Source organism: Gymnoscopelus microlampas (assembly GCF_963454915.1).
Source record: "Gymnoscopelus microlampas genome assembly, chromosome: 6".
Classification (NCBI taxonomy): domain Eukaryota; kingdom Metazoa; phylum Chordata; class Actinopteri; order Myctophiformes; family Myctophidae; genus Gymnoscopelus; species Gymnoscopelus microlampas.
This window is the reverse complement of record NC_139943.1, coordinates 33936382-33963157: the sequence shown is the minus strand read 5'-3', so window position 1 is coordinate 33963157 and position 26776 is coordinate 33936382. Positions and strand designations below refer to the sequence as shown.

Genomic DNA, 26776 nt, shown 5'->3' with positions numbered 1-26776 from the left:
TATATTCTTCACTTTTAAATAATAGACTTACAGATCATTTTGAAAGGTCTGGCCTACTGGTTGATGAACAGAACGGTTTCCGTAAAGCAAGATCTTGTGTTGACCATATCTACTCAGTTACAGTACCACTATTGTACGAGCAAGGCTTCAAGAAAACAAATCAACATATGCGTGTTTTATTGATTTTCAGAAGGCCTTTGATTGGGTAAACAGAGAGCTTCTTCAATACAGTTTAATAACATCAGGTGTAAATGGGAAATTCTATGCTGCCATTAAGGCTCTTTATCGAGCACCTATTGCTTGTGTTCAAGTGAATATTTTTAGAACAGGATGGTTTCCTACACACTTTGGTGTGAAACAATGAGATGTTTTATCACCAACACTGTTCTCCATGTACGTTAATGATTTGGCTCTTAAGATCAGAAACTCCAAATTGGGGGTTACAGTAGCTGATATGACTGTAGGTATACTTTTGTATGCCGATGACATAATTCTACTAGCAGATTGCTAAAAGGATCTGCAAAATATGTTGCAAATATGTAAGTTGCAACACAATTCAAAATAGAGCTATACGTTCATTTCTTGGAGTTCATAAGCTTACGCCAATTTTGGCTATTAGCGGAGATATGGGATGGACGCCAGTAAATATCAGACATAAAGGTGAGATGTTGAGACTTTGGAATAGGCTTGTTAAAATGTCTGACGACAGAATAACGAAAAAGATTTTTAATTGGGACATTTCTAATGGTTACCCATGGGTCACTGAAGTAAAATCTTTATTTTTTATAAATAATTCTTTGTTCATTTATTTAAACAGATTATCTTGTAATGTCAATGACATGCAGAATTACATGTTTCTCAAATATAAAGACAGTTGGTCGATTGACTTATGGTGCAAACCAAAATTAAGAACATATCGTCTCATTAAGAAGGATTATAGTCCTGAACCATATGTCATGCAGAATGTATATAAGAGTCAAAGGTCGTTGTGTGCACAGTTACATTCTGGGACCTTACCATTAGCTTTAGAAACAGGTAGATTCATTGGTATGCCTGAGGAGGACAGAATTTGTTTACTCTGTGACTTGGAGGAAATTTAAAGTGAGATACATTTTTTGTATTGTCCTCTCTATGATGAGATAAGACAACAATTATTTTCTAAAATGACATCTATTTGTGTTAACTTTTTCTGGTCGGATGATTATGAAAAACTTGAATTGTGTTTTAGTAAAGGTATTTTCCTTTTGGCAGCTTTTATAAGTAAGGCTTGGGAAAAAAGACAGAGTGTTCTTTATGTTTGAAAAGAAGAAACAAAAAAGTTGTTATAGTGTAATCCTATGTAATGTAGTGATTTATATATTTTTACATGTTGTGTCCTGTAAGTCCATGTGGGCTGGGCACCTTTTGGTGTATGACACAGAAATAAAGAATCTAATATGCAACTCCAGCAGCCCCAGGCTGTGCATTTCTCCCACCATATCAGAGATTATGGCAGGACAGTCAATTTTAAGAACACACTGTAAAACAGTCATTCAGTTATTTGACCCACACTGTTGTAAATATGACTAATGTATAAGACGTTTATAATCCAAATTATTGCCAGGAAAACATAGAAGTAATGTTAAAGACCTGATGGAGAGGTTTTAAACTGGTTACGTTTTCTGACAGTAGCAGAAATGAAGCAACAGAAAAGCTATAATCTGACATGGTGTTGAACAGAATAATCCATTATTATGATGTAACGGTGGCGTTTGTATCAGCATGTTACCTGCACATGTGGCCTTCTAGCGCCTTCCTGTATCTTATTTTCAGAATGTTTCAGGATATTTAGCTATAATAAGTACAAATATATGCAATTCTAAGAAATACAGCTGTGACTACACTGTTGAAACCAGGGGACTTTGTACACGTCACATGAGAGTGTTGAGAGAGTTGATTGATTCGATCAGATAAGGACAGTAGCCACTGTTAGAGAACAGTGCTGGAGCCTGAGTTGCATCATTTAAGACAGTACCAAGTCACATGATTAATCAACAGAAGGTTTCACCCACATGGGTATACCAAACCCATATAAATAGAGTGGATGCTCACTAGTCAGTACAAAGTGTCCTAAAGGCATCAGTGTTACTAGTTGACAGGGTGTTATTGCTGCGTTCGCCATTTTCCATTGCGAGCTCCGAGAGACTGACGGTAAGAATTGACAGTGTTTACACAACGATGAATGTATGTGTTTCTGATATGTTTTACAGTGTTGTGTGTATATTTCATGTCAGTAATTTGTTGTTGAGTTGTTGTTTATGTTTCCTTTCCTAGGTTTGAGTTGTGTCCGCTAACTCTGTTGCTCCAATACCCTTTACAAGGGGAGATCTAATTAGTTGCATTACTTGTGCGACTGGCTAGATAAATTGTACAGTTTCAAACCTGTCAGATCATTCTACTGAAACCACACTCTTCTAAGGCCAGCTGTCACAGTAAGTTTCTTCATGCTGTTCAGACTGATATGCATTCATGAAACTTTATTTGTGTGAACTGAGCACTGAATGTTACCCATGCTCTTTTTCAGCACTGTCCTGCTTTTTGTTTATTAACTTTGTCTCACTATTTAGATGCTAGGCCTACAAGCTCATAATGCGACGCATTGTGAGCTTGTAGATCTGCTATTTTCAAAAGATTTTTATACATTTGAAAACTTGTGAAATGGGACATTCTGCATAAGGAGTACTTTCTACTGTTGGTACTTTAAGTACATTTTGATACCAATACTTTAGTAGTTTTAAGAAAATGTTTAATTCCGGACTATTACTTGTTACAGAGTATTTCTACATGCAGTATTGATACTTTTACTTTTTTGCCAGTGGAACTAGAGAAGTAACACCTTGGTTAAGCCTCTGAATATTGCCTACTCTTTACTGTAATCGGCTCCTGAATAAATTCAATGAGCAATTATTTTAGATTTCTTGACCACCTTTGGAGTTACATCATGACAAGGTAACTACACAACCAAAACCTCTACCAAAGTGGTCTTGCCCTTTAAGATTGATCCAGGCCCTATTCTGGACACTGTGGTACAGATGTCGAGACAAAAATAAAGGCCCACAGGGGGCATCAAATAGATCATGACAATATTCCTCATCGGTCTCCAATACATCTTCATGACCTGGTATTATCACCCCTTCTGAAAGCAGTCTGAGTGATGCCTTATTTAGTTGTGCGCCGGTGTCCTGCACCAAAAATAGCCAACCTTCAAGCTCCCAACAAATGCACTGGGACACGTTGTGAGCTTGTAGATCTGCCATTTCCGGTGAGGGACATGATGCGCAACTGAGCATTAATCAGGCTTTGACTCGCATGCCCTTTTTAGCTGATGATAAATCAGCACTTTGTAAACAAATAATCCTGTAAAGGCAATTTCCTCCAAAACTAATACTCTTCTCCCCCTCCTCTTCCTACAGAGCCATATCCCTGGGGACGCACAATCTCCGCACTTACATACACACGTCAGAGCACACACCGGCACCATGCATAAGTCGGAGCCTACAGTCTGTCGGCTGCAACCCAACATCATCTCGGTGCGCCTGTTCAAGAGGAAAGTGGGCGGCCTGGGCTTCCTGCTCAAACAGAGGGTGTCCAAGCCGCCCATCGTCGTGTCGGACCTGATCCGTGGCGGTGTAGCCGAGGAATGTGGCCTGGTGCAGGTGGGAGACATCGTCCTGGCCGTCAACAACAAGCCCCTGGTGGACCTGTCCTACGAGCGGGCGCTGGAGACCCTGAAGAACGTATCGACCGAGAGCCACGCCGTGTTGATCCTGATGAGGGATGCGGGTGGCCGCGGGGTGCTGGTCAACGGGGTGGAGGACAACAATGAGCTGCTGAGGAGCCTGTGTTTGACTTTCAGGGACCTTGGTGTGGGAAACGACATGCCTCCCCCGCAGGTGTTGGATAATGATGCCGGCGCAGGTGAGGAACCAAAGAAGGAACCCACGCCAACAGAGCACACCGATCCTCCTGCTGAGAACGACATGGTAGGAAACTAAATGATAAACTTTCTGTTTCTGGCAAGTAACTCTGGTTGAGAAGGCCATTTTATCACCTCAACAAGGGACTATTGTGCCTTGAGCTGCCTGGAGAAGTGCAGAATGTTCAGTCAGTCCTATCAGTCCTCGAGTTCTCTGACACCTTTGATGATCCATTCAGGATCAGAGAACAGGCTACCGTGCCAGACAGTTCCCGTTCCCGTCTCCTTCTCCCTACTGTTTCATTGTCGCTGAATAAGACTCAAGGAGACAGACAGACAAACCATCTGTTATAGTTTATTATTTTTTATGGCACTTTTTTATTTCTATGAAACCCTATGAACTCATATTTAAATGTACCTTCCATTTCCCTTTCTGTCACACTTTTCCCTTTTACTTGTGTGGTTATTGTCCACATATGGTTGCCTGAGTATTATGGCCCCTCTTTATGACACAATGGTCTTTGATCATATCTGCAAGCATAGTGGTTTGTAAAATTACTTTTAATCCACATGACACTGATTTTAATCTTGCTTCTATTTAATGCACTTTGTTTCCTCTTTGTTTCTTTTATAACCCCCCCCCCATTACTGCATATTGAGAGCCTGCACAAACCCTATTTCACCCACTTTTACCAGTAAATATTATGTTACAATAAAGTTTGAGTTAGATGAGTAGATAAGGCCTCTACAATCCCCTTGTTGGAGCGACTCACTGTCACATGTCTCTGTTCCTCCCCGCAGCTTCCAGGTCACGGTCCAGAAATCAAAGGCCCAAAGTTCCTGATGGTCAAGAACTTGGAAACTGGCAACGTGTACAATGATAACCTCCACCAGAAGTGCACCGAGGTGAGATTATGCTACAAACTACAAAGCAACATTGTTACCGGGTGCATATCTTTCTATAGGTTGGGTGGCCTACCCATTCTGCATAATGAATACTTTTTACTTTTGGCACATATTTTGATGCCAAAACGTTTGTACTTTCACTCAAGTGAATTTTGATTAAAAGTACAAAACCTTTACTTATTAATTTTTTACAATGTTGTATTGATATTTTCACTTTTAAGTACTTTTTCCACCACTGCTCTCTATAAAAGAAAGAATAGTCATTGTGTGTATTGTGTGTAATGTATTTCTCTATGAAAGACAGAATAGGCACCTCTGTAATCTATGAAAGAAGGAATAGTCATCATGTGTAATGTGATGTCTATGAAAGAAGGAATAGTCATCATGTGTAATGTGATGTCTCTCTCCAGATGCCTGTATGCGCCAAGGAGGTGTGTTGGGGTTCAAAGATGATGCCCCAACGGCAAAGTTACTGTCTCCGCATGCGAACCCAAGACGAGGTGATCCCGCTGGCCACTGACTTCATAAACGAATACTTCACCTCCATTAAAAGGCAAGCACACAGCTTCATAGACCAATCTACCTCTCCATTAGCCCATTAAGACCTGAAGCCGATTCTACAAATGTTTTCTAAATCCCAACAGTATTCTGAAAAAACGTATGTTTCTATATCAGTGGCGCTCAAATTTTTTCATGTCAAGGACCCCCACAATTATATGTATTTGGCCGCCGACCCCCATCTCAAAATATTTGTTCCAGGGACCCCCAGAAGCAAAGATTTGAGTTCAAAAGGTTCGCTTTGATTTTCTATCACTTTGAATGACTTGTAACTGATTTTCTATGACTTCCATGGTGTGACTGTGCTGGGTTCAGGGCTGGCTCCAAGCCCCATGTGGAAAGACTGGAGGAGGTGATCAAGGAGATTGGGGATACGGGAACCTACCAACTGAAGAGCACTGAGCTCATTTATGGTGCCAAGCAAGCCTGGAGAAATTCTGCCCGCTGCATCGGGAGGATTCAGTGGTCCAAATTACAGGTGGGGCTACTGGTAACAGGCAGTGGTGTAAAGTAACTAGTCAATTTACTCAAGTATTGTACTTAAGTACAATTTTGAGGTACTTTTACTTTAATGGAGTATTTAAAATTACATCTCAGAGGCAAATATTGTACTTTTACTCCACTACAATTATTTGTAGACTTTAATTACTAGTAACTTTGCAGATATAAATGATTACATTATGAAACATACATTAACCACTTTAGCCTTATTTTATACCTAGGCTATTTGAAAATAGCTGATCTACAAGCTCACAACGTGTCGCATCGCGACACGTTGTGAGCTTGTAGATATGCTATTTTCAAAAGTTTAGTACTTTAACTTTTGGTACTTTAAGTACATTTTGATACCAATACTTTTGTACTTTAACTCAAGAACATTCTGAATTCCGGATTTGTACTTCTAACGTAGTACTTCTACATTGCAGGATTGATACTTTTACTTAAGTAAAAAACTATGAGTACTTTTTCCACCACTGGTAACAGGAAGAGTGGGCACTAAGGAAGAGTGTTTTGTCCAAAATGTTGAAACATTAAATATTTGGACAATATTTTTTACTTAATGTAAAGTATTCATGATTAGAATATGCTTAAACATTCGACAACTAAGGTCTAATATTTCTACAATTGCTACACATTGCTGCAAAACCTGTATATCCAGTCATTTTGGGCCATAAACAAGAAGTTGAATGATAAAATTAAGTCTGATAATGATGTACCGTGCATGTGTCACATCAAGTATATTTTACATTACTTCAGACCATTTTTCAAATATTGTATTATTTTGGACAAAATAGCCAATTTTACATCGAGGTGCCCACTCTTTTTGTTTCCAGGCTACTACACAAACTACAGTAGCCTACAATTCAACTGTGCGCTCCATCTGTGCTTGGTTGGTTGGTTGGTTGTAGTCATTCTAGAGATATTGGTCAAAAGCTACCGTACTGCGATCAACCATAGATTTAGAACAGTATAGAATGGCCATTTCAAATAGCATGTGCTCTGCTTCTGTGTCAAAAAGCCAGAGGAGGTAACCAATCGTGCCTCTGTGGCACGTTTTTTTGTGTTACGGTGGATTGAATGGTATCTATAACAATAAGCGTTATCGGGTCCCCCAGCAATTAGGTGGCTGTGAACGTGGAAGTAGGGCACTTATAGATACTTATAGAGTATAGATACTCTGTATCTATTAAATCACTGTTATTTTTTGTGAAGCTGACTAAAGATTTCATGAATTCATAACGCTCTTTCCTTAAAATTAACTCGATGCTATAGTAGACTTTAGACTAGTGTTGTACACATCACATGGCTGATGACCCAACACAGTCACACATAAAAGTAAAATAAAAAGTTGAACCAATTCAGTTCATACCCAATGATATATTTCTGCTGTGTTTTAACCAGATTTGAGCTGCTCCAGAGTTTGTGCTTCATCATGACATTTGTTTTTCAGGTGTTTGACGCTAGGGACTGCACAACTCCTCATGAAATGTCCAACTACATCTGCAATCACGTCAAATATGCCACCAATAAAGGAAACATTAGGTGGGAATCCTTTAGTAATGCTTTATACATCTCCCTTTTTCCCATCTGTCATTCCATGTATAGTATCTCATCAACTCCTCTCTGTCACTACCCTCTCTCAACCCACTGTCCATCTGTCAGCGTGTGCACCGTCTCTTAGCGCTTTCTCTGACACTGTGTATTGCCTCTCCCATGTGTCAGTCTCTTTGTGTACTAACCATTGTTCGCTGGCTTGGCAACACACCCCGCTAGCGAGCAGTCACGCTTGGCACACCCGCAGACAGTGTTGGCTCGCCCACCGGTGACACCTCACATTTACACTACTGGCTGACAGGGTCATTACTGCACGTGATATCCCTGATATCTACAGTATGTTGATGGGGGCTACTGTGCTGTAGCTAGCACGTCTGTCACTACTTTTGCCAGGTTTGATTCGGTCAGTAGCATAGTATGTGAAAGTTGAAAAGATGTTTTGCAAAAACATTCTAAAGCTTAGAGCTTTGACAGCCATACTTGGTTCTGCCATAGATCTTTTTAATTTTTTACCGTAAGGGTCCGTTTGGCACACTCTCCTTTGCACACTGTCAGAGTTAAATTAACATTTTACAGTGTCTCGAGTCGAGCTAAGAGATTTCTAGAAGTTGTTTGGTGCTGCATGTCACCACTGCCCTCACACCAGCTGTTCTTTGTTTTTTTACGATCTGCAATGCCATCAAACACGCTCAGATATGGTATGTCGGTTATCTATTTGCTCTGGTCCATAGCGCTAAGGAGAACGCTATGGACCAGAGCTACAGAGCTATTATTATCTCCGCCAGGCCGAAAGGCATGGCGAGAGAGTATGTTTTATTTTCTTTGCAATGTGAAAATCCCTAGCTAGCAAAAATCTAATCTACAGCAGTATATCATGTTCAGATATCAACATGCTAATGTGTGTGTGTGTGTGTGTGTGTGTGTGTGTGTGTGTGTGTGTGTGTGTGTGTGTGTGTGTGTGTGCAGGTCAGCTATTACCATATTTCCTCAGAGGACAGATGGTCTACATGACTTCCGGGTATGGAACGGTCAGCTAGTAAAGTACGCAGGCTACAAGTTGCCTGATGGAAAGATCATTGGAGATCCTGCCAGTGTAGAGTTCACTGAGGTAGGAATGATGGGTAGTTGCAGTGAAGTTGCAATAAAACATATTTTTGATCAATGTCGTCCGATCACTTCCCTTTTGGTCTCTGTCCTTAGCTCTGCATCCAGCAGGGATGGAAGCCCCCAATGGGGAAATTTGACGTCCTGCCCCTCCTTCTGCAAGCCAACGGGCAAGATCCGGAGATGTATGAGATCCCTCCAGAGGACATCCTGGAGGTGGACATCATACACCCCAGGTGAGTTTAAAGAATGTTCAAACATGTGCTTCACTCTTAAGCCATTAAGACCTTGAACACATCTGTATCATTTTAAGATTTCTTTGGCTATTCAAAAATAGCAGATATACTGTACAAGCTCTATGAGCTTGTAAATCTGCTATTTTGGCTCTTTTTTTTTTCACTAGTCCTCATTATGCAGTGTCCTGACACTCAAACATGCACTGAATGAGCATCAGGACACTGCATAATGAGGATTAGTGGAACAAAAACTTTGGAGCTAGTAAAATAGGCGATTTTCGTTGTTACGCATTTATCTTAGTGTGTGTAAAAGGCCTGGCAGCAGCGTTTTGTATCAGTTGCAGTCTTTGTATAATTGCACTTGCTGATAAGTGAATAAAGTGCATTACAATAGTAAAATCTGGAGGAGCTAAAAGCATGGATGCCCTATTCTAGGTTTGCAGGGTAAGAAATGTATATTGTATATTCACTGAAGGAACACTCATAGATTGAACTTAATGCCTTTCACTGTTTTTTATCTCTGGGCCTGGGAATTTGTGAGACAACACTGTATTGTATTGGATTGAGTTGCATGTCACAAAACCCTTTATTCAGGTACAGTATGTTGAATAAACGTTGTTTCCTTGCCCAGGTTTGAGTGGTTTAAGGAGCTGGCCCTGAAATGGTTCGTTCTACCAGCAGTGTCCAACATGATGCTGGATGTTGGGGGAATTCAGTTCACTGCCTGCCCCTTCAGCGGCTGGTACATGGGATCAGAGATTGGTGCGAGGGACTTCTGTGACAGCTCACGTTATAATATTTTGGAGGTAATGTTTGTGTATAACAATCATTCTCAAACTGTTTTGGCTTCAGCACCTCCTTTCCCTGATTTCTACTGTAAATCCAAATGCCCCCCTTTACCCATCTACAACATTTTGCTTAGCAAAACTGCAATAGAAAACCACAGCTACAGTAGCACATGATGCTATGAATTAATAATAACCCTCTTTTGAAGAATATAACAGTACAACTAAGAAATTAATTGATTGAGTTGCAATTAGTGCCAGTAAGCCATGTAAGACCAAGGTACTCTTCATTTTCAAAGCCAATGTGTTCGACGTGCCGTGGATGGTATTTTTATGATTTTAACAACTCCACACATGAATGCCTTACACTAATCTAAATTTAGGACCCCCTCTAAAATGAGATGCTTCATCTCAAGGGGCTATCCTCTCAATAAATTCTGACCAAATCATATGCATTCTTATTATTCAAATCTTAAAAATACAAATATTTTTACATCTTATTAACGAGTACAGAAGAGTAAAATTATTTGGTTTTGGTTCCTCAACATTGTTACAGCAATAGCAACAATTAAAGAAATACAGTAATAAAGAATAGCAACAATAGTAATCAAAATAGCAAAGTATATTAGTCAGGGCACATGAGTCATAGCACACTAGACTACAGCATGTTAGCTAGGACACGCATTACAGTGTGCTCACATACTGTAAAGGATTTTAGAGCAATGCAGCATGACTTTGTGTTGGAGGCAATTTATTTTCATAACTGTGGCCAGTTCTGGCCACAGTTATGGGGGAAATCTTTTATCTGGAGTTTGATGCTTTTCCTATTATTCTAATCACACCTAACACCTTCACCTCAAGTAGTGACAGATTCTACAAAGGCCTTAATGCAAACTATGATGGCCATCTCGCAACCCTCAGAATACTACAGAACATCATACTGTGTCATTGTCATATTACGTCTGCAATGAAATAATGCTGTCCTTACATTCCTTGCCATGTAGGAAGTAGGTATGAGGATGGGCTTGGACATCAGGAAGATCTCTTCCCTATGGAAGGACACAGCGCTGGTGGAGATCAACATTGCTGTTCTCTACAGTTTCCAGGTGGGCTCCTCTTCATTCAACTGATGAGATTTGAATGCGGTATTTGTAGCATTTATAGTGTAAACACAGGTGTCAGTATTATATTTGATCTTGTCATTCAGGCTCTGCTACTGTACATATTACTCCCTGCTCAACATAATTAGAAGACAGCCATTTCAGAGCACGGAGATAAAGCCCCCACCCCCGTTACAGTTATATAACCCACAGAGGAGGCACGTAACCCACTCCAGTGTCTCTGCCTGAACTTTGCTCACCGGCTACACATCATTTATGTCTTTGGTCAACATAACATTGCCTGATTCCCGTGGTGCAACACAGTACAAATACAGTTCAGAGGCGAATTCCAGCTAGTGGAGAACAATTTATAAATTCACAAGTTGACAAGTGTCAGCAGCACATACACATGCTCTCAGAATATAGAATACATAACATTGGCCTCATAGCATAATTGCCTATGTCACTTTTTGGTCAAATTGACATTTTTGCCGAGCGCTACTCTCCTATCGCTGCTGCATCATTGTGACTTATTGCCTATGTCCTAAGCCAATCAGAACGCTTGTTACATTCCAAAATGACTTAAGCAGAAAGTGCTTTTAAGTAAACTTTTTTACTTGGGCTAAATTAGTTTTTGAATGTAACAAGAATTCTGATCTGTCTGAGAACATTGGCAATAAGGCAGAATGAATCAGCAGTGGTAGGAGAGTAGAGTTAGGCAGATATAAATAAAGGCAGTAAACATGACTTAGGCAAGATGTGTTTTTGGGCAGAGATGGAACATCTCTGACCTAATGGATCGTGCGGCAAGTTATGCCAGGAATTTCCTCTTAGCTCCGCCCACCTATAAAGCATTCTGCCGAGTGCACGCCCCCAATTCAACGTCAGACATTCCACACACACAGAATGGCCATTTGAGTTGCAGACACTGATAGAAGCAGAGCTCCTCAGCAGAGCTCTGTGTAACAGCTACGGCCTAGCCCCACCCCTTTCCACACACACACACACACACACACACACACACACACACACACACACACACACACACACACACACACACAACGATCTCCAAACTACAAAGCATCCATCCCCAGTTAAATCATATCAAGATCTTAACCCGACACCCAAGTGCTGGGCTCAGCTGGACTTAGGAGTGTGTCGGTGTCGTGCGCAGTAAATAGCAGATCTACAAGCTCACAACTTGTCATGAATAGGAGGCGTTGTGAGCTTGTAGATCTGCTATTTACAGCACGCAACACCATTGTGCAATTAAGTATGTTGTGCTCAGTGTTGAACGTGTTACTGTAACGCCGTTATTTTTTTCAGTAACTAGTACTCTAACACATTCTTTTTTTAATTCAGTAACTCAGTTACCGTTATTACATGGTGCGTTACTCCGGTATTTTTTATATAGTATGTATATATACAGCGAGGCGAAAAGTGACTGTGAATTGTACTTAAGTACAGTACTCGAGTAAATGTACTCATCGTATCGTAGCGTATACCTTCCGCAAAAAAACTAGAACACAACACTGACTTAACACCAGTCTGTGTTGCGGAGACGCGCTGTGCTCGGCTTTGGAAGCTCTCTCTCTCGCTCGCTCTTTCTTTCTCTCTCTCTTAACAGCGTGTGTGTGTTTCTGTCGTCAGGAAAGTTACACGAGTCGACTTACTCGCCCAGGTGGTGTTAATAATAGGCTACTAATCACCGTAATCGTAACACAATTCAGAATCACAGCGCTGCCTGTTTCGGATTCCGCACGTTTAAGTAATGAATTAATTTGTTCGTCTATTTACTAACTGCGTCTGCTACTGCAGTGCAGTCTGTAGCCTGTGGTACATGAAAACTCCTGTTACAGTCAAGGATCACCTTCAACCTGGTGTTTGCACTTTCTCCATTTACGGTCCGTACATCTATATAAACGTTCAGATTTCAAATATAAAGTGCTTATCCCATGGCCACGGATGTTACAATTATGCACGGGACTCTCAAAAGTACCCGTATATTCTGTATTGTTCAATGAAAATCATTTTAATCCGATCAGTGGCCATTTTTTCATAATGTATCGGAGGGCAATACACCTACCAACCGAAAGGGTCACTCAGCTGAAAGCATGTGGAGAAAATGGCCACCGATCAGATTAAAATGCTTTTTATTGAACAATACGAATGATACAGGTACTTGAGAGTCCGTATACATGTAACATCCGTCGCCATGGGATAAGCACTTTATATTTGAAATATGAACGTTTATGTAGATGTACGGGCCATAAATGGAGAAAGTGTAAACACCAGGTTGAAGTTCATCCATGACGGTCGTGACAGTCGACCGTTGTGTATCCATTACTCCCTCTTAACATTTCCCATGTTTTTAGTTTATTGAAATAATGTCATGCACATTTGTCCAGTGCATAGCCTACTACAGGCCTTGTTGACTAGATTTAGAAGAGATTTTGAAGCTCTTGCTCCTGAAATGATCGATTATTTTTAAGGGAAACAGCCATCATTTAACATGCAAGTCAATGGGTGAGAAGCAGAGATTGCCAGGCGCAAATGGTAAGACTAGATTGATGGTGGGTTACTCCAGTTGGGTACGAGACCCGGTCAGACCGGGTGTAGTACATTTGGATTAACCTCGGATCGTTTCGGAACGGGTCCAGTTTTCCTCGGTCCCGTTTCGGGCCGGGTCCAGTATTTTAGAATGTTTTGTCGGTTCCGTTCGGACCGCTCTCCCTCGCGATTGAGATCCCCCCCATCACACACACACACACACACACACACACACACACACACACATACCACAATGGCGTTTCTGGGTGTACTGCTTGCGTTTAAAACAAATTCTGCTTCACAACTTTTCACTGTTAATGCAGCTATTTGTCTGCTGCCGACAGAAGGGCTATAGCTTACTTGATTCCTAAAATAGACTGCGGTCTCTCTGAAGAGCGGCCAGCGTGACCGCAGTTAAAATAGCAGACCTACAAGCTGACAACGCGTCGTGGATGCGACGCATTGTGAGCTTGTAGGTCTGCTATGTTTTTAAAACATAATAAATACATAAAAATAGCATACTGGATTAAATGTATATAATGATACAATCCAGGACCCAGGTCCAGGGTCTTCAACGTTTTTCAGGTCAAGGACCCCTTAGCTGAGAGAGAGATCAAGCAGGGACCCCCAGTAGACTACATAGGCTTGTATAAAACTGTGTTGCAGACTTTCTTTCGTTTACGCTGTTTCTGTAACCTCAAGAGGACACATATGGAACCAAATGGACCCCGACGTGAAATAGGGCGCTAAATTCGCCTATAATAACTTCAGAAAAGATCAGCATTCATTTTATGTTCTACTCCTATTGTTGGTGTCAATATAAAAAAATATGGTTTATTGGGTGGGGGGGGGGGGCATGCATTTTCCTCCAGTCACTCGGGGCGGGGGGTACAGACAAGTATTTGGAGGTCGGGGGGGAGGGGGCAAGGAAATAAAAAGAAATACATTACATCTGGAAACCCCCCCCCCCCCCCCCCCAACTAAATAACAAACAGTCCCTAACAGCATACATTTCCATTACAAATGAGGGGCTAAATACATATAATACCCCCCCCCCCCCTCAATTACAGTACATTTAGGGCCCAATACAGAATATTTGAATACATTTAGGAGTAAATGACAGATTTCTTTGATATAGACCTCTCCCATGTTTTTCTGTGAAGGTACTTGTAAAGACTGGTGGTTGGGCTTTGCCCCTGTCTCTAAAACGTTGTTGATATTTGGCATATCATTTATGGCTCATTTCATATTTATGTTGATAGCTTGTAGATCTGCTATTTTCTACTACCACCACCACTAGTAATAATATTAAGAACTAGAAAAAGTGCTCCTCGGAGCACAGGTCTCCACCAGGTCAGGTAGGTTATTATGGCCTCCTGGTGGCGCTATAATAGGCCAATGTGAAAAGGGTGGCATTTCTTCTTAGGCCTTTTACGGCAAACGGACACTTCATTCATGATTTGAGGCATTTTGTTCCAAAAATGTGTCTTGCTAAGTTGTATGGATTTAAACTTGTAACAGAGTATTTCTATATTGCAATATTGGTACTTAACTTAAGTTACCACTTTGAGTACTTTTTCCACCACTGCCAAAACATATCGCCTATACATAATTTAGTAACCTATAATTGCTGTTCAAACAGCTTTTCAGGTAATAATGGTGCTTCAAGGTGATGCCTTTCTGTGCTATTGAAGTGGTGCTAATCACAGCATATGCAAGTTTCGCAGTAGTTCACACGTATGTTTACCAATAGATATGTTACACTTAATCAGTATTCACATTCCACGTACATCACCAGCACAATAGAGATGGGATGTATGGCTCTTTTAAGGAATTCGTTCCTTTTACAGAGCCGTTCAAAAGACTGGCTCATTTATGGCTCATTTGTATATTTAAAACATATATAAATGTATATAAATATATACATATTTTTATATTTATATCTCATAACATTATTTATATTATATGCATATGATCTAATTGTTGTTATATCATATATATACAATATCATAAAACATTATAATAATATATTATTATATTTAAAAAGATATAACAATATAATAGATTACATCATTAATACAATATTTATTATATTATCATATATCATATACATTATACTACATATTATTATAATATATCAAATTATAATCTAACATTTTATTACAATAATTAATTTAATATATCTCTGCTGTCCAACAGGAACCAGCTACCTCCAAAACACTCATCTTTTTAGTTAGCTGGTTCCTGCTGGACAGCGACAATATAATACATTTATATATAATATATAACATATGCATAATATACTATGTTATAACTACCAATGCCAAACACATCAATCACCTACATAGCAGAAATCACACACCCTCACAAACCTGCATCCTACAAGTAACCAGCTGCTGCCAACTCTTGTTAGAATAGAAGGCCAAAACTTGTTTGGCCTTCTATTGTTTTCCTGTTTGATCTCCTTCCCACTTGCCCCCCACCCCTCTTCTTCTTCTCTCTCCCCACTCTTCTTTCTATGGAAATTAACGTTGCGATGGGAATGATGTACAAAAACGAATTTCACCCACTTTTTTACCTTGTAAACCTGTGATGTGACAATAAACCTGATTCTGATTCTCTCTGCCCACCATGACATCATTCTTGATGTCATTTTTTCCTTGTTTACTCATGATTGCCTAAGTCACCTAGATGACTTAGGCAGAAAGTGATTTTTTATTTGTTCCCTGAAAACGGAAAATGGAAAATGCTATGAGGCTAACGATACGTAACATTGGCAGATGTAATAATCTCTTCTGATGAATCATTCAGCTGAGAGCTCTCTGACAGTCAACAATCATACATGACATCCCTGCTGCCCTCTGTCTCCAGATATCCAAAGTGACGATAGTAGACCACCACACAGCTGCGGAGACCTTCATGAAACACATGGACAATGAGCACAAGCTCCGGGGAGGCTGTCCTGCAGACTGGGTGTGGGTCGTGCCCCCCATGTCGGGGAGCATCACACCAGTGTTCGGCCAGGAGATGCTAAACTATCACCTTACTCCCTCCTTCGAGTACCAGGTGAGGGAATGCAAACAGACAGTATAGTCATGAGGGATGGATGATTTGTCATGCTACAGTACATGTACAGGGTGTTTTTTTCGTGTGCAGTACTAGATACCTAGTTAAGCTTCACACCAGTGTCTCTGTGCCTTCTCCTTATCTGAAACAGACAGATGCCTGGAAAGACTATGTGTGGAAGGCAGCGAACAACGGAACACCCACCAAAAAGAAAGCCATTGGATTTAAGAAACTGGCCAAGTAAGAATGCACTCTTTTGATAAGCCACGGCAAAAATATAAAAGTGTATTTATATCGGATGCAAAGTTTGATTTGTGTTTATTTACTTGCATGGTTTACATGATGTGAATACCAAGCCATTTCATTCCGTCATCAACCATGACCGAAATAACAAACTTTGGGCTCACCTGCACAAGTGCTGAAATCTTTGCCACTGAGCACACATTCTGTTCTGATTCTGATTCTGATTCACACCTATTTATTCAGTGGAGAATTCAACTTTATGTCAACTGATTCACTGAATCAGTTGACATTTTTGAAAGAAATCTTGAGACCCACCTTTTTAATATTGCTCTTACCTATAGAGCGTGCCAAAAAAACTGAAGGGGGCGTCAACAAGTGTCATTTGGTAGCGGCGGACATCTTTGGGGGGTATAAACAGGTTGACTTAACATTGCGCCCCCCCCCAAGTATGTCTGTAGCTACTGTGCCATCCATCCGCTACTTTTGACTTGATCTGCAGTGTCTGCTGAAATGAATCACATGACCGGGAGAAGCATCTGTGTCATTTTTAGATTTGACCTAAAAAGCATCATTTTACACTTTGGCTATTAAAAAATAGCAGATATACAAGCTCATAGCGCAATACCGAGTGCCACGCTATGAGCTTGTAGATCTGCTATTTTTGAGAAATCGTGAAAATGTGTGCAAATCTTTGAATATATATTTTTTAAAGCGAACATTTGTAACTCAAATCTTTGCTTCTGGGGGTCCCTTGAACAAAATATTTTAAAACGATTGAGAACCACTGACATAGTAACATTAGTTTTTTCAAAAAAACAGTTAGAATTTAGAAGACATTTGTAGAATCGGCTTCAGGTCTCAATGGGTTAAAGCCATGAAGCCAGACTTTTGCCAAGGCTTTTGCCATGACCGGGGCGGTTGTGTTCGCTCTCACATTTCTAGTTCTTCAATGATGCAGTTTCTCATCAGTTTTTTCCCCTCACATTCATTCACTACAGGGGAGTTTTTCTTTGCTCGCTCATGCTGTAATTGTGGGGTTCATGTAAATTAAAGAGTATGGTTTAGGCCTGCTCTTTGTAAAGCGTCATCATGAGAGCTTTCGTTGTGATTTGGTGCTATATAAATAAAATTGACTTGACTTTAATCTATTTCTATACTTTTTTCCATCTATCATTCTATACTCCCCCTTCCTCTCTGTCTCTCTCTCCCCTTCTCTGCAGGGCTGTGCAGTTCGCAAACAGGTTATTTGGTAAAGCAATGGCCAAGAGAGTCAAGGCCTCCATATTGTATGCCACTGAGACGGGCAAGTCCCAAGACTACGCCAAAACCCTCTGTCAAATCTTCAATCACGCTTTTGACGCAAAGGTACCATTAGAATACTCAAGAGAGATGGGTAATGTCTACCTGTATTTGTGCTGTTGTCTGATGGGAAGGGGAGCAGTTGGATCTCGGTCTGGGCCCAGCCCCAGGGCCCAGACCTGGTCCTGAATCCGACATGGCCCAGCAAGTAGAATGAATAAAGGGCAGAGAGGAAGCAAATAAGGCTTTTGTCACATTTTCTTCTGCTCACATGCATGAAAGTGCGGGGCGTCTGAATTGAGATTCATCCAGCCAGGCATTGAGCTGTAGTTTAAGATGAGATCTGAAAGCACCCCTGGCGGTGTAAATGACTTTGGACGAAGAATAATAACATGAGTAGCTCTCTCAATCATGTAGTGTTTTGGCTCCAGGACATTTTGCTTCATTTTCCTTGTTCCCAATGTGATCAATCATGCAACAAGCGATTGTGTTGCATGCATGAGTGTGTACGCGTGTGTGTGGTTCTGGTTCAGGGACAGATGAGAATGCCTGGGGCCATTCCTGCTTGTCATGTAGATGAGGATAGTTGTCTCTTCACACTGATTGTGTGGCACACTGACATTATAGTGCTGAGTGCTAATTAATTATATGGAAGCAGCGAGTACATTATCAACTTGTTGCCTGGGCAGAGTGTTCATTACAGCATTGTGCGGTGGTCTTCAACGAAGACGCTCTGCAACAAAGTGTTGCAGATTCAACTTTTTCATAGATTTCATAGATAGCTTCATAGACTTGTTTGACAGCACTGTCAATGTGTAGCGTTGTGTTTGATTCATGTTAATGTGTATTTTCAGACAGTCAACCATTTAAACCCTCAATACTTAGAAAACTTGTACTTTGTCAGCTTTTCCCCCCTACACCAAACCTAGCCTTTGCAGAAAATAGCCGTTTTGTTGATTATCATATTATATTCATGTGTTATCTTTGAGGGACCCTACAACCCTTTTTTTCTGCAATTACATTTTTTCAAATATGTAAAGAGCTTTTTTCTTCTTCTGTTGTCTGCAGGTAATGTCCATGGAAGAATATGACATGGTGCACCTGGAGCATGAGACATTGGTGTTAGTGGTGACCAGTACCTTTGGCAACGGAGATCCACCAGAAAATGGAGAGGTGTGTGTGTGTGTGTGTGTGTGTGTGTGTGTGTGTGTGTGTGTGTGTGTGTGTGTGTGTGTGCCTGCGTGCGTGCGTAAATTTGCAGTGGTGGACAATAGCAACGTATATTTACTTGAGTACTGTAGGCCTACTTACAGTAAGTTTTTTTTATTTTTTACATGAGTATTTGTATTTTGGATACATCACTGTAGCCTATTTCAAAGACAAATATTGTACTTTTGACTCAATTCTAATTCTAGGAAGGATAACATCTAGCATAACATTTGACTGTACGACCTGCACTGTTAACAAGCATGTTAATAAAGCTTTGTCCACCACTGAATATTTGCATGCATGTTTAACAAACCACACCAACATACCTCAGGATTCATACAACACATTGATTATGCATATGTATCAAAAACAACCTGTCGTTTGCATCTTTGTAGAAATTTGGAGCTGGCTTGATGGAGCTGAGCTGCCCAACACTTGACACAGAAGAAGTGAAGTGAGTTGAACTGTGTGGGCAGTAGTTGGTATGTGGAGTTTCAAGCTTTCAGTTCAGTTTCCAACCTCTTGTTTCTGTGTTTCCACCTGTCTTCTAGGTCCTACAAGGTGCGTTTCAACAGTGTCTCCTCCCACTCGGACCCTCGAAAGTCCTCCAGTGACGAGGCAGGTATGTTCGGAAGTACCGGACCCTTCGCCAATGTCAGGTAATCAAAACAGAAATCATGCATGGACCTCAATAGGTCATAGGTTGACTCATAGGTTTGGTATATTTGTAGTGCGCACCGCATCGCACCACTCTCAGAGTGTGAGTCCATGTCCTAGATTTCTCTAGGACATGGAATTATCTCAGAAAAAAACACACCTCTAACCCACAATCCCAATTTTAACCATTTAATGACCCTAAAACAGTTCTGTTGGAATTAAAACCTTCTTCAACATTCAAACTGTGTAAATATGGAAAAAAAACGAAAATCACAACAAAAAAAAAAGATTGCACTGTTTAAAAAGGGCCGACTTGAGGGCCATTTCTCTAGCCCCAGTCACCACTGATCTTCACTCTTTCTTCCTCTTTGTAGGTACTCAGTGTTTGGCCTTGGCTCTAGGGCCTATCCACACTTCTGTGCCTTTGCCCACACTGTTGACACTCTGTTTGAAGAACTGGGGGGCGAGCGCATCCTAAAAATGGGAGAGGGGGACGAGCTGTCTGGCCAGGAGGAGTCCTTCAGAACCTGGGCCAAGAACGTTTTTAAGGTCGGTGCCTTACACACAGTCGCCCTTTGGGCTTCAGGTCTTTATGCTGATTACGGTCGTGGGGAAGTTCTGTGTTTTTACACATATTTTTTTACAGTGCACTCATCTTTTCCATGGCTTACTTTTGTTGCATGTCAAAGGCGGCCTGTGAGGTGTTCTGTGTCGGAGACGTGAACATGGACCAAGCAAACAACTCCTTGATCGTCAATGACCGCAGCTGGAAGAAGAGCAAGTACCGCCTGACCTACGTCAAAGAGGCCCCGGTCCTCACGGAAGGTACTCACTGGCCCAGTGATGACAAAACCACTATACACCATTGATTACTCGATTTTCAGGCAAATAAATCTTGAGGTTAGAATACAAGGCTTAATGTGATAACTGTGAATGTGACTGCCAACAGCATTGTACGCAATTCACAAGAAGAAGGTGTACGGCGCCAAGATGGTGGAATCTCTAAATTTGCAAAGTCCTAAATCTGAGTAAGTTTATGGTTTCATGGGACTGGGATTTAAACATTTTCATGATGTGAAAACAAAAGAAGAAATTGAGTTGGTTACGCTAAACAGCAAATTGTGAAACATTATTTATCAAATAGCGCATTATAGCAATCTGGAAGGGACTGAAAATGGTGTGTCACTATTCACCCCTCTACTCTTTCACAGTCGTACCACTGCGTTTATTCGGCTCAACACAAATAACCACGAGGGCCTGAAATACCTGCCCGGTGACCATGTGGGCGTCTTCGCTAGCAACCAAGTGGACCTGGTGACAGCTCTCATAAAGAAGCTGGAGGATGGTCCACCCGCTGATCAAATCTTCCAATTGGAGTTCGTGGAGGAGAGGAACACTGCCTCGGGTGGGTAATGTGTCTGTTGGGCAGTGGTGTAAAGTAACTAAGTACATGTGCTACTTAAGTACAGATTTTCTTTTTCAGTTCCATTGTCAGAGTCACAGACTTGTAACGGTCAATTTAGAACCCCTAAAGGAACCCAGAGAGTCCCTGGAATCCACTTTGAGAACCACTGGTGTAATAAACTACCTTCATGTTCTTCTGTCACTACAGGTACGATCAGTAACTGGTCACCGGAAAGTCGTATCCCTGCCTGCACCATATTCCAAGCCTTCAAGGACTTCCTGGACATCACCTCCCCGCCCAGCCCTGTGCTGCTGCAGCAGTTTGCTAACCTGGCAACCGATGAGAAACAAAAGGAGAAACTAGAGCTCCTCAGTAAGGTAATTCATTTAGCATTCAGCTCAATCATTAGCGCTCCTTCTCCGTGCTCTCTCGTGGGCCATGCTCTTGTGTTGAACTTGCTGCAAGTTTTGAAAATAGGCAAATTGTTTGGTTTAGCTTTTTTTGTGAGGAAAAAGTTGTTTATTCTGTTGTATTCTGCTGGCAATTTGTTCAACAATTTGTTCAACATTACTACACTACAATTATTTGAAAACTTCAGTTACTAGTTGCTTTTAAGATTTTGATAAAACATACATTAACCACTTTAGCCCTATTTTATACCTGGGCTATTTGAAAATAGCCGATATACAAGCACACAACGCGTCGCATCGCGACACGTTGTGAGCTTGTATTTTCAAATATTTTAGTACTTTTTCTTTTGGTACTTTAAGTACATTTTGATGCCAATACTTTTGTACTTTTACTCAAGTAAATTTAGAATTCTGGACTTTTACTTAACACGTAACAAAGTATTTTCTATATTGCAGTATTGGTACTTTTACTTAAGTAAAGAAGTTGAGTACTTTTTCCACCACTACCTGTGAGACCAAGTGACACCTCTGCAATCCCCCTTCCTCCTTGACCCCCCCAGGGCCTGCAGGAGTATGAGCAGTGGAAGTGGTACAACAACTCCACGTTGGTGGAGGTGCTGGAGGAGTTCCCGTCCATTCAGATGCCAACCACCCTGCTGCTCACTCAGCTGCCTCTGCTGCAGCCTCGCTACTACTCCATCAGCTCCTCACTGGACGCGCATCCCAATGAGGTCCACCTCACCGTGGCCGTGGTCTCCTACCGAACCCGAGGTACTATACCGTACGCACTGCCTCAATGCTGGAGCTATAGGGCTGTCGACGATCGTGACGTTTTACTGGACGATGAATTGTCATACAAATACACAGATGTAACATCATGCAACCCACAGAATCATACATTTAACTTAGATGGCACACCACTGGAGGAGGCTGGGGAGGTGGAGGGAGTTTTATAACAGCTGACAGCTGCAGGAACGCTCGATTTCTGTTTGGCTTTGTAAACAAAAATTGCACAGGCCAGATATGACAAATAACTTCAATATTCAAAGAAATGACTGACAATGATCGATACTAATAATCAAAATAAATAATGTAGGCCTACTATGCAAAATAGCCGATCTACAAGCTGTAGTGAGCTTGTAGATCTGCTATTTCCACTATTTTTGAAAATATTGGAAAGAGTATGAACTTTTTCAACTTGAAACGATTATGACGATTTTGCAAAAAATAGCGATTAGGCGATTATGTAATAATTATGACAGGCTTACCTGGGGCTCCGTGATCCATTCAAGAGTCACTCGAATACAAGCACTCTCCTCCTTCTGATTTAAAGTGCTACTTAGGTAAAATTCCTTTTACTGTGACTGATTGACAGGGGATGCTAGGTGTTCCCATTAAAGAAGTTTGCTTGCTCTCTTGCTCTTTTTCAAGGCCTTGAGGAGCAATTAATTCTGTTTGTCTGGCCTCCCTGTCAGGTTCCTACAGGGAGGCCTCAAATGGCTGTATTCTTGACATTCCATTAGCAAGACAATTAAGCTCGAGCACGGCCGATGGCATAGAGCAGAGTTTTTAAAATATAATTTAAATTTAAATCATGAGTGATTGATTATTATTATTTTTTTGCTGGCAGACAGGGTACCTCGTACCCGCACAGTGGTTCTTTTGATGTCACTGCTTGAAAGTCGCCACTGATGACTGAAAAAGTCAATTGAGTCAGCCTGTCTGAGGAAATATTCTGGTGGTTCAGAGGACTTATAGGCTTGAAAGTTATTTTGGCAACACCAGTCTAATCCATAGGGCCAACATGAGACCTGAAATTGGAACTACAGTATCTGGGGAATATCTATTGACTGTGTTTTGCCAGCAGGATTTGGTCCAATATATATTATATATATATATTTGTTTTTATCTCCAAAACACTGTGCTGTATGTACATACCACTTTGTTCTAAATGGTGTTTTCTATGCTGGCTCTCTCTCAAATGTTTACGTTAGCACATACAGTACGGTTTGACAAGGCTTTCACATCTACAGCATCTAATAGGTTGTACTTAACAGCTTCCAAGCCCTTAGACTACCAAGCAGTGAGCAAACATCACCAGCTGCAACTCACTGCAACTAAAATTTGTCTTCATTTCCCCCTCTTTCCTCTTATTAGATATGCGTGCATGCCCATGAGTGTGCACTGATGACTATAAGTAGTTGATTTACAGTTATTTCCTCTATAGCGCAGATACATTGAACATTGCATTGTGGGTAGTCTACCTGTGTTCCAGGGTGTCCCCAGCAAAATTGGTTTAACCAGTTTAACCCGCATCGGCTATTTGAAAATAGCCCATCTACAAGCTCACAACGTGTGTGACGCGTTGTGAACTTGTAGATCTGCTATTTTCAAAACAATCTTGAGAAAATGTGGACATGTACCTATATTTCTGGTCCATGACCAAATATATCATTTCGTAAGCATGTCAAAAAGTTTGAGAACCACTCATTTAAAGGGTGCAAATGGGAGGAGTCAGGAAGTCTAAATATCCCGTTTGATAACTGTCATTCAGATGGAGAGGGTCCCGAACACCATGGAGTGTGTTCATCCTGGCTCAACAGAATAAAGAAGGACGAGATGGTGCCGTGTTTCGTCAGAGGGTAAACTTGTTTCTCTTAAGAATATATCCAACAATATATTTTGTGCTGTATTGTGTGGTTTGTCATTATGTGATTAATTAATTTCCTATTTCAGTCAGTTCTGTTAATTAAACCGATTAATTTTATTCATTAGCATCATCAATAATTGAAGGTTTATTTGGTTAAAGTCAGTTATGTTGATTCTTCTAGGGCGACGTCGTTCCATCTTCCCAAGGAGAACAAGTCCCCCTGCTTCCTGATTGGGCCAGGAACAGGCATCGCTCCCTTCAGAAGCTTCTGGCAACAGAAACTCTTTGAGCGCGAAATGGGTTGGTCTGATGCACTTTCAGAGACTAGTCCTACCTATTGTCACCTCACAGAGAGGTTCATGTGAAATCCACATCGTAAAATGATTTTAACACTATGCATGATGTGGTTGATTAAAATCATACCCGAGATGAAGTGCAAAGTGCTGCTACAGTGTGCATAATTGTGTAACAATAGTATTCTGATTAAATCTGAGGCACAATCTCAGGCCATAGTTAAACAAGACACTGTAAGTTAACTCATTGTTGCTGTACCATTCAGCAAAGTAAAGTCAAGGTATGTCCCCTCCCCAGGGATTGAGACGAGTCCCCTGTATCTGGTGTTTGGCTGCCGCCAGTCTGAGACGGACCACATCTACAAGGACGAGACCGTTGATGCCTTGAACAAGAAGGTGTTCAAGGGACTCTATACAGCCTACTCAAGAGAGCCCAGCATGCCAAAGGTACCACAACAAATTCAACGGATGATTGCGTTTGTCACAGATCTTTAGAATACTCTAAATGCTACAGAACATACTCGTATGAACAGGACACAGCATCCCCACCACATACAGTAGATATGAGTTAGTCAAGTGTTGATATTCCTTATCTTTTTCCATTTAATGGCCTCATCTCTTTTTAACTGTGTGGTGCCAGGTGCCAAAGACAAAATGCAGATGTTCAGCTCAAAAGTGAACAGCTCCACGCAAGGCGCAATTTCACTTCACTGTGTTTGATTCTCACTCTTTGTCCCCCACTCCCCCTCATCTTTCTTGCCTTGTCTGTCATCTCCTCTCCTTTCTCTTTGCTCACGCTTAATGCCCATGCACTCTGTCTCGCTCACTGTTACCTCCTGCCACCTCCGTCAGAAATATGTCCAGGACGTGCTGCGCGAGCAGCTGTCAGAGAGGATGTACCACTGCCTGAGGGACGAGGGGGGACACATCTACGTGTGCGGGGACGTGACCATGGCGGATGACGTCCTGAAGACGATCCAGCAGATCATCAAGGTGCAGGGTAACATAAGCCTGGAGGACGCCAGCTTCTTCATGAACAAACTCAGAGTAAGGCTTGAATTACTCGATTGCACAATGATGTATCATGTAGGCATGAAAGATGTCCACCATATGCTGGCTGCCGTCACTGTCAACACATTATCACCCACTGGCTTCTCTACGTCAATGAGGGAAGAGAATGGGGGGTCCACACTTAACCAAGCACTTAGCCAAGCACTTCAATACACTACCGGCTTGTCAATTTGGTACATTGGTACTTTTTTTTGTTTTTGTGGAAGGAAAGAGTTAGAGGAAAGGGCAGAAGTTCTATCTTCACACTGAACACACACATATGATTGTAAGCTATTTGTGCACTGCTGACATTATTATAGTGCATGACATCATATGTCTGTATCCGTGCGGATATTTTAAGGTGAAAGGAAGAATAAATAAGAAGAATAAATACAAACATCTGAGGTTATGAACATTTATTTGTATTTTTTACAGTCAAAGCAAGTCAGAATCATAATATACAATGGTAGTCTGAAACAATTGAATTGTAATTTGAAAACGAATGTGTTTTTTTACCTAGTTCTTACCTAGTTTTACCTAGTTCAAAGCAACCATGTCATTCACCTTTCCTCCCTCTCTGCACCTCCACCTCCCACCACCAGGATGATGGACGCTACCATGAGGACATATTCGGTGTCACGCTGCGCACAAATGAGGTCACCAACCGACTGCGTTCTGAATCCATTGCCAACATTGAGGAGAGCAGCAAAAAAGACTCTAAAGACTCGGACGAGTGAGTGCTTTCTGCCATTGCTTTGTCTTCAGTGTGTTCTGCAGCTCCAGTATTTTCTACGTTTATTTGTTTATTATTTTTGTTAAGCTCTACACTGAAGGAAGGACCTGTAGTGTTGGAAACACAGATAAGACGTCACCCATGGTTTCAACCCCAAAAAATGCAGACATGTGTAACCATAGAATTAGAGAGCCTGCAGTGCTAAGAATCAGGATTAGAGTCAAAGCGAGCGACTGCCTTCTTTTTCTGTGCTTGTTTTATGGGCTCAAATTAATGCCAATATTATTTTGTACTTGTAAAAATAACTTGTATTTGTGAACAAATTTTACATTTGTAAAAAAAAAGATTTGTATTCGTAAATACAAGATTTGTATTCATAAATAAAAGATTTGTCTTTAAAAAAAAAAAAAGATTTGCTGTATATTTTTTTGGGGTGTTTATAACATTGTGTTAAACATGTTGTAATTGTTGAATTACATTCTCAATGAACATTGTGACCAGAAAAAATAACA

At 41.0% G+C, this 26776-nt stretch overlaps 1 protein-coding gene across 1 annotated transcript; it reads left to right on the top strand.

Annotated features, from left to right (window-relative positions):
- Nucleotides 1–5373: 5373 nt before the first annotated feature.
- Nucleotides 5374–26268, top strand: LOC311046797 (nitric oxide synthase 1-like; the record flags this gene model as incomplete). Its single annotated transcript, XM_084059360.1, has 24 exons — nucleotides 5374–5414; nucleotides 5735–5897; nucleotides 7371–7462; nucleotides 8441–8582; nucleotides 8675–8814; nucleotides 9446–9620; nucleotides 10604–10705; nucleotides 16121–16315; nucleotides 16467–16555; nucleotides 17779–17923; nucleotides 18926–19030; nucleotides 19462–19520; nucleotides 19618–19725; nucleotides 20098–20272; nucleotides 20413–20548; nucleotides 20673–20751; nucleotides 20935–21128; nucleotides 21336–21505; nucleotides 22099–22309; nucleotides 24093–24180; nucleotides 24370–24488; nucleotides 24780–24928; nucleotides 25334–25528; nucleotides 26134–26268. Exons 3-24 carry the CDS (start codon nucleotides 7407–7409, stop codon nucleotides 26266–26268), a joined length of 2967 nt encoding a protein of 988 aa, XP_083915486.1. The 5' UTR covers nucleotides 5374–5414; nucleotides 5735–5897; nucleotides 7371–7406.
- Nucleotides 26269–26776: the final 508 nt, after the last annotated feature.